At 40.1% G+C, this 15565-nt stretch overlaps 1 protein-coding gene across 1 annotated transcript; it reads left to right on the top strand.

Moving 5' to 3' along the window:
• Positions 1-3047: 3047 nt before the first annotated feature.
• Positions 3048-15549, top strand: LOC308285192 (claudin-15-like; the record flags this gene model as incomplete). Its single annotated transcript, XM_080725908.1, has 8 exons — positions 3048-3264; positions 5533-5697; positions 6755-6836; positions 7418-7528; positions 8419-8506; positions 14770-14785; positions 15129-15282; positions 15540-15549. The coding sequence occupies 8 exons, from the start codon at positions 3048-3050 to the stop codon at positions 15547-15549; spliced, it is 843 nt and encodes a 280-aa protein (XP_080582034.1).
• Between the last annotated feature and the right edge of the window lie 16 nt (positions 15550-15565).

Raw genomic sequence — 15565 nt, 5'->3', positions numbered from 1 at the left:
TTAGTCACGCCATGGAGACTAGAGTTCAATAATATATTTAGTTTTTTTGTCACATTCCTAAGACAAAAATGTGATAACAATAAATGTACCCCCATTCGTTCCGGATGGGGACCCACTTTGAAACGGGTCCTCATCCGGAATCAATGGGGGTAAATTTACTCGAATCAAATTTTTGTCTTAGGAATGTGACAAAAAATTCAAAATATTATTGAACTCTAGTCTCCATGGCGTGACTAATCAATATAATTAGATTTTGGGGGTGAACTACTCCTTTAAGACGGTATACATTTGACACAACAACGTACACTAATAAATACCACATCTGTGTCACTCTAGATTTTAACCACTTTAACCATTATTTTATGCTTTAGCTATAGAAAAATAGCAGATACACAAGCTCATAGTGTGGCACCGAGTGCCGCGCGCTATGAGCTTGTAGATCTGCTATTTTTGAAAAACAATGAACATTTGTACAAATCTTTGAATATATACAGTATACTACTGTAGGCCTATATTTTAAAGTGAACATGTGTAAATCAAATTTGCTTTCCAGGGGTCCCCGGAACACAATATTTTGATATGGGGGTTTGCTGTCAAATCCATATAATTCTAGGGGTCCTTGACATTAAAAAGTTTAGGCACCACTGATACTGAAACATAGTTTTTTCAGAAAGCCATTATTATTTAGAAGACATTTTAGGTATTTTTCAGGTCAAGACAGTAAGACTATGCATTAGACCAGTGGTTCTCAACTGTGACCCAGGGGACACACTACATGATTTATTTATTCATTTTTTATTTTTTATTCAAAAGAAAAGAAAAAAGACCATTACTGCATCACAAGTATTCAACAGACTATACTATAAAAACTGTCAAACAAAATTCCAATGGCTTATCAGGGTGGGGGGTCCCTGCCGTTATAATATGATTCTTTGAGGGGTCACAGCCTGAAAAGTTTGAGAACCAAAGCATTTTCTTACCCGTAATTCATGTGATGTGACAATAAAGCTCTATTCTATTCTAGACACAACATACATTCAGACAGTAGACTATACATTAGACACAACATCCATTCGGACAGTAAACTATACATTAGACACAACATCCATTCAGACAGTAGACTATATGCATTAAGCGCAACATTCAATCAGAGAGCAGGATATACAGTATCTATTCAGACAGTAGACTACAAGGTACAGTACACACATTTTGCTGTATAATATACAGTCGTAGACTATACATTGCACAGTAAACACAGCTTAATAGTGAGGAAGTTATAATATTTGAGAGAAATTAGTTATAAAGAGGAAATGGGTGACAAACCCTTGGAGATCAGTACCAGTAATTACTCATTGTATGTGTTTCCCCCTTGTATAACACTGTTGCCAGTAATTACCAACCAGATTCACCCAAAATGTATAATTGCATATACAATGGAGACATTGAATGCATTTGGGGGAGTTCCGATTCCAGTTCCAATGCATGGTATGAATATCCAATAGCAATGCACTGGACAGTACAGTGTTGGATATGGTAATCTCATTGTGTTGGACACATGCATACAGTACGTATAGCAATCACTGGTGCAGTGTGATTCACATCTAGTTCTCTGTCTCATAGTCATAAAATCCTTATCTTGGTTTCATAGCAATTATCTGCATTATACTCAGTTTTCAATGGCATAATGATTATTGCGCGTCAATTTTGTATTACTAATATGATTGCTCATTCATTTCCATAAATGTCACCCGGTTTTTCAGACCTTAAACTGTGTTATTTTCGCAGTGGTCAAACTGTAAAAACACACTAATAATAATAACAAATTGAATCTCAAGAAAGAGGAATTTTATTAACATGTTTTGTGAAGTCACAGTGACAGTGACCTTTGCTCTTTGACCACCTGTATGCTTCTTGAGTCCAAGTGGACGTTTGTGCCAAGATTCCCTGAAATTCCCTCAAGGCGTTCCAAAGATATCTTGTTCACAACTTAAGGTTGGGACCGACGGACGATCTACTGGCACGCCCCAATGTTATAGCTATATACTGGACTTGAAATTGGTTAAAGCATGAATTTAATCACGCCTGTTCTACAGCACAGGAGAAGAAGATTACAACAAAACACGTATACTCCGTCTCTCAGGGGTCTGTTCTTGACCCCATGGTTTTTCCCGCTCATAACGTGTTGCAACGTGGTGCGCGGGGGGCTACTGCTGGCCCCCACCACTCCAGTAATAATGGTGGTATAAGAGCAGCAACAACACAAGTATATCGTCGTTGTCGGGTGGAAATCTCGTATCTCCAAATTTGTATGTTCTTTCGCAAATCATACAAGGCCGCACAAAAGTAGTGAAAACAGCCGATCTACAAGCACACAATGCCTCGCACCGCGAGGCGTTGTGTGCTTGTAGATAGTCTGTTTTCACTAGTTTAAATCATTTTTAAAATGATAAATTCAAAACGAACGGTTTTGGACATACAAGATTTTCACCGACGAAAACTGTCGCTGGAGTAATGGGAACGCCACCGTCGCCCCCTGCAATGTTGTGGCCCTCGGCTTGGTACCCTAGACATAATTCGGCCCTTGGGGAAAACTAAATGGGGAACCCTGGTGTAGATCATCTGTTTTCCCTGAACGTTCCCGTTCTGCCCAAATATTGACACTATTATTACATGCCCAGAATAGGTATAAGAGTTCATGCGGTTAAGGTGTGGCCATGGGATTCTTATGTCACTGTCACTGTCATCGTCATGGTATAATCAATACTGGGACAGAGGGGGGTGTATATGTGTAGGGAGCGGCTCCCAGCTTTTTATGGCCCTCGCAGGGTGTAAAGTCCTCAACGCCGAGCCATAAACCTCATTTACAAGATTACAACGGCAGGGAAGAGACGCAATATTCTAACGCTAAAGTCTAGCTTCATTCAATACGTTTTTTTAACGTTGGTGTTTTGTGCCTTTGTTTAGACTTATCGAGCAGTTTGGGATTCGTTGGCGGACAGATTATTTGAGCTGCTGTTGACCCTTATTGGATTTGTTGGGGAGCCATCATGTCTACGGCGGTGGAAGCCACCGGGTTCTTCCTGGTCATCGCCAGCTGGCTGGTGACCGGGGCCTCGCTGGCCAACGACTACTGGAAGGTGTCCACGGTGTCCGGCAGCGTCATCATCTCCCACAGGCAGTTCGAGAACCTCTGGCACTCCTGCGCCGAGAACAGCGCCGGCATCGCCGAGTGCCGGGACTTTGAGTCCCTGCTCGCCCTCCCAGGTGAGGAAAAAGACTGAACAATTATACGGAAGTGTTTCTCCGAACTTTCAAATGTCAAGGTCTCCCCTTAAAGAGGTGGTGCCATAGTGTTGTACTTTTTCTGTTTAGTATGTGTCTATGGAGATAACTCTAATAGACCCCTAGGTGTGGTTATATGCAAATATGTCTTCCCTGTGTATTTTTGGTTTCTTCCTGAAAGCTCAAAGTCTCTGAGTCAAAAGGCCCGACCCATACTTGATGAACTGGTGGGTGTGGCCACATAAAAACGTAATTTTAACACTTTCTGTTCACTTTTTTTTTGGGGGGGGGAAACGTATAATATAAATATAAATATAATATAAACCTATAATCATAATACCTGATCATCGTAGTATTTGTACACTGTCAGAGTTACAGACTTGTTTGGGTCAATTTAGACCCCCCTTAAAGAGTCCCCGAAATCCACTCTGAGAAACACTGATATACAGAACCTCAAAGCTGAGGTCCTTGGCTTAATTCTTGCATGCTACACAGGGATGTGACCTTGAGCAAGGCACTGATGATATCAGCTAGCGTACAGTGAACACTGGCTGACGGTGCAGTTCCAACAGTGGGAGTTGTTGAACTTTGTATTCTGGTAAAAATTACACATTTTCAGGTGATTGTCCTTATTAGGCTCAGGCTTAATAACGATAATATGAATAACACGATCAGGTCTTTTTAAGGACCTGACCTGAAAGAGCAGACTACTACTGTGTGTCATGGGTTTTCAATCAGATAAAGGTTGGTTTTATGACGAGTGGTTTCCCGCCTATGTCACTGGTACTGAATATATGGTACCGAGCAGGAATGTACAACTTTATAACCAAGGTTATTATTAATAATGTCTCTTGTTTTAATATTTTTAGCTTAACTTCAGTATTATAGTTGAAAAGTTCAGCTTGTCCTCTGTCATAATGTGTAATGGAGTGTCTTCAGTCGCGGCGCCATTTTAAGTAAATCTCCTTTGACAACAAAATGGAGGGAAAAGCTGAGCCATTTACAGGAGCAGTCCGTTAGTTAGTCCAAAACAGGTCAACAACTTAAAGTTTAACTAATAACAATTATAAGAAGACACTGTCACGATGTGTTAATTACCCATTTGCCCAACGTTGTTACATGACATGTAATGGGCCTTTAAAACACTCAAGCAACCTGTACAGTATACAAGCAACTGGAGCAGAACAGAACTAACAAAGAACAAATTGCAGGAGATGTAGATCATGTAGCCTACTAACAAGAATAAAAAGAGAAATTGTCCAAAGGTCTGTCTAAATGGTTGTGTTGGTATAGTTATGGGTGTGGCGGCTTTGGTGACAGCACTCTTCTTTATACCATACAGCTTGTAATGTCTGATTGATTGATTGATTGATTGATTGATTGATTGATTGATTGATTGATTGATTGATCAATCGATCGATTGATTGAATACTTTATCGACTATTTTTTTAAGTTACAGGCAGTACCACAAGTTAAAACACTTGTTTGGGGCAATGTTTCTCTAAGTGGAGTAGGCTTAAAGAAAGGGACCCTTGTGGTTCTTTGATGGGATTCCAAATGAACCTTTAAAGGGATATTTCACTTTCAAAAAAACTTTTGGTCATTTTATCGTCTAATCAGGCTTTTATGAACACCCTGAACAGTTTTTAATTAGCTTGATTGAATATAGATATTTGATGTAAATGTTACCAGGCCCTTCCAGGCCCAGGGCCTCTCCCCATACACACCCATTGTAACTTCAAACTTCATTTTAACCATGATAGATTAATTAAAAACACCCATTATTTTTTTCTGGTGACTCATACTACCCTCCTAATATGTGAGCAGGCCGTGTTTTTTCCGATAACTTTTTTCATTTATTTTTAATAATTCTATTTTTGTATTTCATTTTTTCCATTTTCCCAAATAATTATTAAAAATAAATGAAAAAAGTTTTGGAAAAAACACGGCCTGCTCACGTATTAGGAAGGTAAAATGAGTCACCAGGAAAAAACAATGGGTGTTTTTAATGAATCTATCATGGTTAAAATGAAGTTTGAAGTTACAATGGGTGTGTATGTGGAGAGAGGCCCTACCACTGCTCCCTGCAGAAAGTGGAATATCCCTTTAAGAGGTCCATTTGGTTCCATTCGTACATGGGGGTCCTTGAAATTAAAACGTTTGAGAACCATTAGGTTTGGGGCATGTATGCACACACACCACAGACATTCTTAAAATAATAGGTGATTTGTGTGTTTTCTTTTTGTGCAGGCCATGTGCAGGCGTGCAGGGCCCTGATGATCGTCTCTCTGCTGTTGGGCTTGGCCTGTATGATCGTCTCCCTGCTGGGACTGAAGTGCATCAAGATCGGCTCCGCCACCGAGCAGTCCAAGGCCAAGATCGCTGTGACCGGCGGCATCCTGGCCATCCTCTCTGGTGAGTCTGGATTGTTAACCAGGGTTTTTCCCTAAAAGAATTATCCTCACACAACTGGAACCAGGTTTTACTCTAACTACCTCTCACCACATAATCCAACAAGGGTTCAAATCCCAAACTGAGTTTGAATGACTGACTGACAGATTAAGGGTCAGTTTGGAGCAATTTTGGGACAGCATTTGTGAAATTAGCTACCTTTGCCAAAATGTTCTGTTCATGTTTTATTTGATCATGTTCACAGATTAGAGAAATGTCATTTTTGCACGCCTACTTAAAAGGATATAGGATAGGAGAGAGCAGCCAACGTGGATAGAAACAAAGTTGTTCTGCTGCACACGCTATTCTCTTACAAAATGCATTTATTTATAAACAATATTTCCTTGAAAGAAGTGACAGGACTACTTCTTCTTTTCTCTCCACAGACAATTTTTGAGCGGTGGTCACACCGTCTCCATAGCGTGGCCGTGTGTGTATCCGTCTATGTATGTGGGTGGGTGGGTGGGTCCGTATGTAGCCTAAGTACCCCTGGTGACCAGAGAGGTGCTGTTGAGTCTAGTCTGCCCTGAGCATCAACTGCAATACCAGTGGTGGCCTGAGTGACATGGATGGATGGATGGCTCCCCCCCCCCCCCCCCCCCCCCCATATATATATATATATATATTTTTATTTTTTATTTTTTTAAATATTTTTTAAATATTTTTTATTATAATTATTATTATTATTATATATTTGTTTTGCTGTTGCGCAGCCTCCACGACCACCGCTCAGTTCACACAGGTGTGATTTTTTTGATGATATTCAGTGATACTGTAGGTCACCTGTTGGAAACCCAGCACAGACTAGTCCGAGAAACGTTCTCCCTCCTTGGCTGCCTTGGGCATCAACTGCCAAGGTTTCCTCTGAGCAATGTACTTGATCCTTAACGTGTACAAGGGGCTTGAAATAAAAGAGACCAAGGGAAAATTATAGGCCTAATCTCTTGTGTGACAATGACACAATGATATGATATCTTTGAAACTATTCCAACCTAACCTAATGTTTGCGTGTCCCCTGTAGGTCTGTGTACGATGGTAGCCGTGTCCTGGTACGCCAGCCAAGTGGTGGAGGACTTCAACAACCCTTTCTTTGGTGGCGTGAAGTAAGTCAAGAACACCCAGAAACGAGACAACCAGTGTTTAAATGCTTAAACTACGACAAACATGCTCGACAACTACCATTTTTCACTGCTGAAAACCAAATAAAAATGAAGCTATGATGATGAAAAACTAACAGTAAACTAACAGTAATATATTAAAAACTAGACTAAAATGTTTGGGAAGGACTAGTGGAGAAGAGATCCAGTAGAACTACCGGTAAAAGACAAGTCAGTTATGTTTGGTTGTGCTCCTGTGTTGTGCCCTGAATGCTCTGAAAGCGCTTTGTGAGGTTGTAGACCTGCTAATTATCAGCATGAAACCAAGTGTAAAATCAGCCACCACGACGCCATCAAAGCCTGCCAAAATAAAATTTAAGTTGACAAAATCAACTGTAGATTCAGTTGACTAAAATCTTATGGTATTTATTCCACTAAAACTAGACTAAAACTAAAAACATTTCACTTCTCAGAAACAAGGTCAAAACCTATGTATAATACGCTGTATAGGGCTTTTAATTTGAATCAATAAATACAGGAATGGACTTTCTTTTTATTACCCACTGTGTCATATCTTCTGCCTGCAGGTTTGAACTGGGCACCGGCTTGTATATTGGATGGGGCGGAGCCTGTATGGCCATCCTGGGTGGAGCCATGCTCTGCTGTGCCTGCAAGAGAGTGTCCAATGAGAGAAAAGGGTAAGTGACCTGTCTGATCTTCTGCAGCACAAGGCAGCATGTTTCAGTTCAAATTAATGAAAAACATGAAAGAAGAAATTAATAACTGATCTACATGAAAATGCAATAGACTATATATAATGAGTATTGTAGATGCATTTAATGGTACAGTTGAATAGTATTTCAATTAATAGTATGATTATTGTTTGTGTGCAGGCCGTTCCAAGGTGGAGGTTTTAGGAATAGGCTACAAACCGTCTCCTATAACTAGTACTGTAGCGTAACTAGCAGATGTCATTAAAGTAGTGGTAGCAAAAGTGACCTCAGCAACGATACAGCAGTAGTAGAATACCAGTGGTGTAAAGTAACTAAGTTCATTTACTCAAGTGCCGTACTTTTGTCTAATTTTGTGGTAGTAATTCAAAATTTCAATACTTTTACTTCTAATCCACTACATCTCAGAGGCAAATATTGTACTTTTACTTCAACACTTATTTGAAAGGTTTATTTACTAGTTACTTTGTAGATTAATATTCTTATTACAAAATATATTAACCAATTCAGCCTTACATACATTTTTTCCATTTGAAAAACTATTTTCAATAGATATTTAAACATTTTTCACATGATAAGTTGTGAAATGGGACATGATGAGTACTTTCTACTTTTGGTACTTTAAGTACATTTTAATACCAATACTTTTGTACTTTTTTAAATTTTGAATTCTGTAGTTCTAATTCTATAGTTCTATTTCCACTGACGTTTCTCCAGGGGTTACTATGGTGCTGGTGCCAGTGCCAACCAGACACATAAAATCTACACAGCGACATCCAGGTCAGAGCCTGAAACAACCAAGAGCCAGGCCTACGTCTGATGTCACTTCCTGTTTGCCACTTCCTCCTTCCTGTCAGGGACACCACCGTCATCCTCATCCCAGAGCCGTGGAAGAAGAAGAAGAGAGTTGCGACACGCTTTGATCTCGCCGCTCGTTCTATCTCAGTGAGATAGTTCCAAAGGTTGGAACTATATCCCATCGAGATAGAATGAGCATTTCCGCATTCCATTCTTACAATGGGAGTCGGCGCTATATTGTCGTCTTTCTCATTCTAGATCACGTTGCGTCATCCTAGTCTCGCGTAGCCAGACAACTATTTTACAATCTCTGAATGCTATATATAGAGTCTGGAACTACACATCCCGGAAGCTGAGAAAAGAAGCTGATTCACGAAAAATACATTAAAAAATATATCTTGACATTTAAGCAGCAAGCTACAGAGGCTTTGATCATTTTGATTTCTAAAAGGACACAATTGCACGACCGTTAAGACGAAACATTCATTTTCGGAGCTTCCGTTGCTCCATCACGGAAGCAATTTAAATTTGTGGGAGCCAACAGTCTGCTCGCGAGACTAACGTCATCCTGTCTTTTTTCCTCTTCCTTTTTTTAAGTTAGAAAGTATCGTTTTTGTGGTTTATGCTGAATCAAAATAGTAATTATAGAAATACATCATATAATAATTGTATTTGTAATTGCAATGAGTGAGTGAGATTATGCCAACTTTATTGTTTTCTAAATAAAACTTTTTTTCATACGAAGGCATCTGTATATTGTTGTTCTAAACAAAATTACAAAATATGTTATAATCATGCATTGCTCCACAATTTTGTTCATATTAAGAAGATAAGTCACTGTTTACTGATACAGAACATATTCATAGAATGTATTGATATAATAATAAATTACTTTTACACACCATTCAACACATACTGTAATTAGAAAGTAGGTTCATATACAGTAGCATCTTCCTTCATAATACTGAATTAGTGTGTCGTTATCTCATATTCTGATAATGACTGTAGAAGCATTTATATTTCCACAGGCCTACATACTACTTGTCTGTGAACATTGATAACATGATTTTGTAAAACATTATCTATATACATTTTATGTAGCATATCGTCGTTGTCGGGTGGAAACCTTGTACAGTATGTCCAAAACCGTTCGTTTTGCATTTATCATTTTCAAAATGATTTAAACTAGTGAAAACAGCCGATCAAGAACACAACGCCTCGCGGTGCGAGGCGTTGTGTGCTTGTAGATCTGCTGTTTTCACTACCTTTGTGCGACGGCCTTGTATGACGAAGCAGGGCTTTACTTTGCGAAAAAACATACACATTTGAAACTTGGAGATACATGGTTTCTGCCCGACAGTGACGATATGAAAGCTTATGGAATACTTGAGGCCTCCCACACTGGTGGGCACACCGTCCAGTTCGCAAGCCGTTGGATGGAATAAGTCAGTGCTTCTCAACCTTTTCAGGCCGCGACCCCCCAAAATTATCTCACTTGTAATTGTAGCAGTTGAGCCTTTTGGCTAATTATGTTGTTAACACTGAAAGCTTGCGTAACAAATATGCTGTATCTAAAAGGAATATTTGATTCAACATCAATTCTGAGCATAACAGATATTCAGTTTCTTTCAGTGGTTTGGAGAATGAGGAACACCACTCCAGTATTTATTGTGGAGTTTCTTTTTGTATTTTGGAAATCTTTGCATTGATTCCAGAGGCACCACAGAACATTTTTGTGTGCAAAGTTGTGTCACATCTTCCACTCACAGAATAAATGTCATCATGTTTTAGAAGCAGATCTATATGATAGAGACAATAATGATTGTCAACTAAAAACATAATCATTGACTGTAAGATTCAGGTGAGAGACATGCACATCACAGAAAATGGTAAGGACTCACATGGAACATCTCCCTCTATTGACAGAAAGTGGAAATGAGCGTGTGTGTGTGCGTGCAGGCAAGTATGCGTGAGTGTGCGTATAGTATAATCTCCAGTGTTATAATCATGATTAGATTGTCCATGGTGGCAGTAATCCATCCCTATAGGAAATTAAATTGTCGGTAGGCCTACTCACAATTAAGTTTTTTGTTTTAATAAAGGGCAAACAAAACACATCCATTTTCCTTCTTCTGCTGCATGCTCAGTGTGAGTGCTGATGTCTTCATTAGGTATTATTTGTGGTACTTAGTTATGGGTATAGCCTTAGCTCTGGTCCATAGCGTTAGTGGAGAACCAGAGCTAGGGTAGCCTATACTACTGCATAGGCACCCATGCTGTGAGGACTTTTGAGTTGAGCAGATGCCAGTTCCCTGTATGTGTGTGTGCGTGTGAGTGAAGTGTGAGTGTGGGTAATCCATCAGTGTCACCATGGAGACCTCAGCCTCCACCTGCTGACAGTGGAGAACAGGGATTTAAGTCCTGCCCGCTAATCACTGCACACACTGTACAGTACAGTACACTACCACTGGTGATCACTGCACATGTACCGGTACACTCTTAGAGACACACATACAGGCAGCCATTTTTTATCCGTGTGAAAACAACAACAGCTTTCACAATTGATTGCATTTCAGAACGTACAAGTTGTTACATTTAATGAGTTTTTGTAGGGGTATTGTATGTTGCAGGTAATTAGGGGCCACCTTAGTGTTAGTGGTTAGAGCATATACCTTTCATGCAGAAGGTCGGGGGGTTCAAAGTCTGCAAAAAACAACACTTGTAGTGCAGGTTACAACAACCACCGATCTTCTGCAAAATGAAAATGGAACCGCCAAATACTCAAAACTTTCCACTTTCCTTCTGCCAATAATGATCACATAATTCGAGACACCCATCCGAGTTTTTGCCGGGACAAACAATGAATCACATGACGTTGATCCCCTTCCCCTATTGGCTCATACTAGGACGTATGTATCAGTGTGGATTTTGACAGCACATTTAGTTTTAGTCGTAGTCTTTTGAATACAATTCCATCTAGTTTTAAGGTCCTTTCCCTCTGAGGCGCGATACGATAACGGGACGTGCTGGCCATTGGGAAAAGCGGGACAGTGGAAATAAGCTTAGTCTTTTCATGGATCTCCTTTTAGTAGACCTTGTACCAGTGAACTGTACCGTCATGAAACTGTACCTTTTCCTATGCAAACTTCTAATAAAGTCTTCAATCAATCAATCAAAGCCGGTTCATTCCCGGCCGGTCCAGGCCCGCCATTAGGAAAAAAATTTAAATAAAATGTCGGCCTTCGTTCCATTTTGGGGGTTGGGCGGCCAACAAAGTAAATCGTCACTGTCGGGCAGAAACCTTGTATCTCCAAGTTTCAAATGTGTACATTTTTTCGCAAAGCAAAGCCCTGCTTCATCATACAAGGCCGTCGCACAAAAGTAGTGAAAACAGCAGATCTACAAGCACACAACGCCTCGCGGTGCGAGGCGTTGTGTGCTTGTAGATCGGCTGTTTTCACTAGTTTAAGTCATTTTTAAAATGATAAATACAAAACAAACGGTTTTGGACATACAATGTTTCCACCCGACAAAATATAACTCATGTATAACTCACTGGCTTGTCACTTGTCATGATCTGAAATGGCAAATCTTTGAGTAGCAGCAGCGCTATTGAGAGAGATCTCTCTCTATAGCGCGCAATGAGGGCCTCTCCAAATCTTTTTCCCGGGCTGAATCAGGGGCCCAGCACGTCCCTGATGGTATAGCGTCCACACCACGACGATAACGCCGGCATAACTGACGTGAACGCTGCGACATGTCGTTATCATTATCGGGCGCGGTGGGAAAGGGCCTTTAGTCATATCATATCATGTGAAATGTTTTAGTTTCAGTCCTGTTTTAGTTGACTAAATATCAGAGGGTTTTAATGAATCAACAAAATCTACAGTTGATTTAGTCGACTAGCATTCATCATGGCGGCGGGCTGTGATGGCGTTGTAACGCCTGATTTATACTTGGATGCGTGCCGAAAATAGCCAATCTACAAGCTCGGCTATATTCGGACATCCATGGATGCGCAACCAAGCAGAAAATGACTTGTCTTAGTCCCTCCCTAACATGTTTGTATATAGTTTTTAGTTGTTGACGAAATTGTCAATATATTTAATAGTTTCAGTCATCATACAGTAGCTTTGTTTTTATTTCGTTTTTGTCAGTGATGAACATTTTCCGTCATAGTTTTAGTCGACAAAATTAACACCTAGTACTTGAGTCAAAGTGTAGTAGTGCTGGTCAAATATTGCTAAACTACATGTGAAAGTTGCTCAGTAAAATGACTGGAGTACTTTAAAAAAAAAGTATGCAAAGGTTCATGCTTTAAAAAAGACTTGATTATTCAAAAGAGTATATTTTAAATATACAGTATGTATCAGTGCATTGCTGAACTTAAATCAATAGTGAATATAGCAGATCTACAAGCTAATCTCACTATATTTGAAATAGGCTTTAAGTGTTTAATTCATAATGTGCTCGTGGTTTGTCTCCTCTCTCTCTCTCTCTCTCTCTCTCTCTCTCTCTCTCTCTCTCTCTCTCTCTCTCTCTCTTCCCCCTAACATGTTAAATCCTATGCTGTGCTGAGCTAGGGGGAACCGGCCCAATCCTCTCAGCCTCAACAAGTCCACATGTGAGCCAACTCCTCCTGTCCGTCTGTCTGTCTGTCTGTCTGTCTGTCTGTCTGTCTGTCTATGGGGATGCCTGTATATTTTGGTTGAGGAGTTGGGGGAGTCGGGGGTCGAGAGTTCACGTCACGGGCCGAAGAGAGCGCAGGTACATACAGAGACTTCTCCATCGCTCTGCTCCCATTCTGTGCACACCAACTGCTACATCACAGGTCAGTGAGTGCGTGTGCATGCGCGCATGTGCGTATGTGTGTGTGTGGTAAGATAGATATTTAATGTGGAAAGTTGGTAGTGTTATGTGTTGGTAATGACAGTTTTTGTAGTGGACTGGTTTGATTGATTGATAGATTGATTGAATACTCTATTAGACAAAAATGTAAAGAGTACAGACGTACAGTAAAACGTTTGAACACACACTTAAAAGGTCCTGGACATTCATGTATGAAATTCATCAACAGAACATATAGAGTATTAAAACATTAACACTAGTTATCAACACATTCCAATAGCTATATTTATAGATGGGGGGAAAAGTAGCCTAATAACGGAAGATGTTTATGACCAGTCATTACAACTTTTAATATCTATCTCCAGTCTTAATAGAAGCCAGTGATTGACGTAGAATGATAATGTGAGTGTTTGTACTAATTACGTAGACTAGTGTTACGGTTTGATTGGGTGTATCCTGACCTGAAAATGTTTACGTTTAGCTGGATAGATGGGGTATCAGAATATACAACTCAAACTAACAAAATATCACTTACACCCCTTTCGTTATAAGCAGTCTCTTATAAGTGTTAAGAGCGACGAAAGGTTCGGTGGTCGGAGACAGTATGTTGGACAGGCCTTTAAGTTAAGGCATAAGAGCTGGTACTTAAAGGAGCTATAGTCAACTTTTTCTTGAAAAACGGATGCTAAAATAAAATGTTTCGAAAATATTTTATAAAAAAAATAAGCTTCACATAATGTGTTTCTATTAAAAAATTACAACAAAAAGCATAAAATAATGATAAAATAATCATTTTGGCCATTGTCAGACCGACACTTTGTTTACATTCTAGTCTAGACTAGGATGTAAACAAAGTGTCGGCCCTGCAATCAAAAAGTTGACTATAGCTCCTTTAAGACAATCAAAACAGAGCCCTATAGTGTTGAAGTTGATAGTGTTACATATCCATGATGTTAGCTTGTTGGTAGTTTTAATTGTGCTAGTCTTATGCTAGTGTTTTCAGGGGCATCATTTTAGTCCCCCTATACATAAAGTGTTCACTTCACTTCACATTTAACCTTAAATTCAGCTATTTCACTGCATGTGTGAAATGTATTATAATTTGGATAACCCTTTTATTGTATGCAACCATTGATTGAAACCACTTTCAAAGTGGCATCCCTATTTTGGGAATAGGTGAACATGTTCAAACATTTTGTCTTTTTGCCCCCCAAACAAATAGAGAAAAATAGTTGATCTAATGCAACTCGCTTGACGACGTCAGTATGCTACCCAACGGCAGCTTATGTATAGTGTAGATCCACAATTTTTGCCATTTTAGAAATGGGACAAATTTATGGTAACTTAATTTTCGCCACCCACTATTTCTTTCTGAAAGGCCTAAGGATCTGGTGATGTGTCCGTACTCCGTACCACCTAAGTTTTGGCTTCATGACAGTGGAGAGCAGGTCATCATGTGGGCCAATGGCTTGGCTGATCTTTTGCCGGACGTCCTCGTTTGTGACATGTTGGGTGTAGGAGATACCCATGAGTCTTCATGTGTTCATGTGTTGTGTTGACAGCTTATTACTTTAGCACGTACTGTGCTACTCCGATGTTGAGACAGCTGGACAGCCACACATCCCCCAGGGGGAGAAAGAGAGGCGAGGGGAGGGGCTGAAAGGACTGTGACATCAAAGACGGGAGGCCAATCATTTAACTTTTCTGAGCCTAATTATTCAGAGAGCCCCATGACCACAGTAAAATCCACGTCTGTGACCCAGGAGGTATAGAGCACGTGGTCCAATGAGCCGTTGGATCCGGTTGCTCCAATTTATCCGGTTCCGGAGACCGTGCCCTGAGCATACAGGACTACGCTGCTTATAGGCATCGAAAAACCCCTAATGACTTTCTCACATAATCATCCTCTCCGTCTTCTCAGTTCCTGTGAGCGTGATGTCATTCATGGTTAGCGGCCACATAAGACGAGGTAGTAATCCAAACCATGGACAGCAGCTTTACAGCTTGCCGGGCAGCAGGAGCAGCAGCATGGATTTGTCCAATGACCTGCAGACCTTTAATGAGTCTGTGCTTGAGTCTGATCAGTCTTTCAGCTTTGAGTCACAGCATCTTCCACCCTCTGGTGGAGTTAGCTGGTTTAGCAGACAGTTTGATAAACCAATGGAGTTAACTGTGTTGACAGTATATTACCGTATATTATGTGTTGACTGTACATTATTACGATGTGTTGACGTGACTGCATATTACGATGCGTTGACTATATTACCATGACACTGTTAGAATGTATATCTCTAACTCTCTAAGTTTCTCCCCCTCCACTTCTCTTATGCAGATATAACTGACACACACCTCTCTCAT

This window comes from Nannobrachium achirus (assembly GCF_963921795.1).
Source record: "Nannobrachium achirus genome assembly, chromosome: 5".
Classification (NCBI taxonomy): domain Eukaryota; kingdom Metazoa; phylum Chordata; class Actinopteri; order Myctophiformes; family Myctophidae; genus Nannobrachium; species Nannobrachium achirus.
The sequence above is the reverse complement of the archived record's forward strand: the minus strand, read 5'-3'. Positions and strand labels throughout refer to the sequence as shown.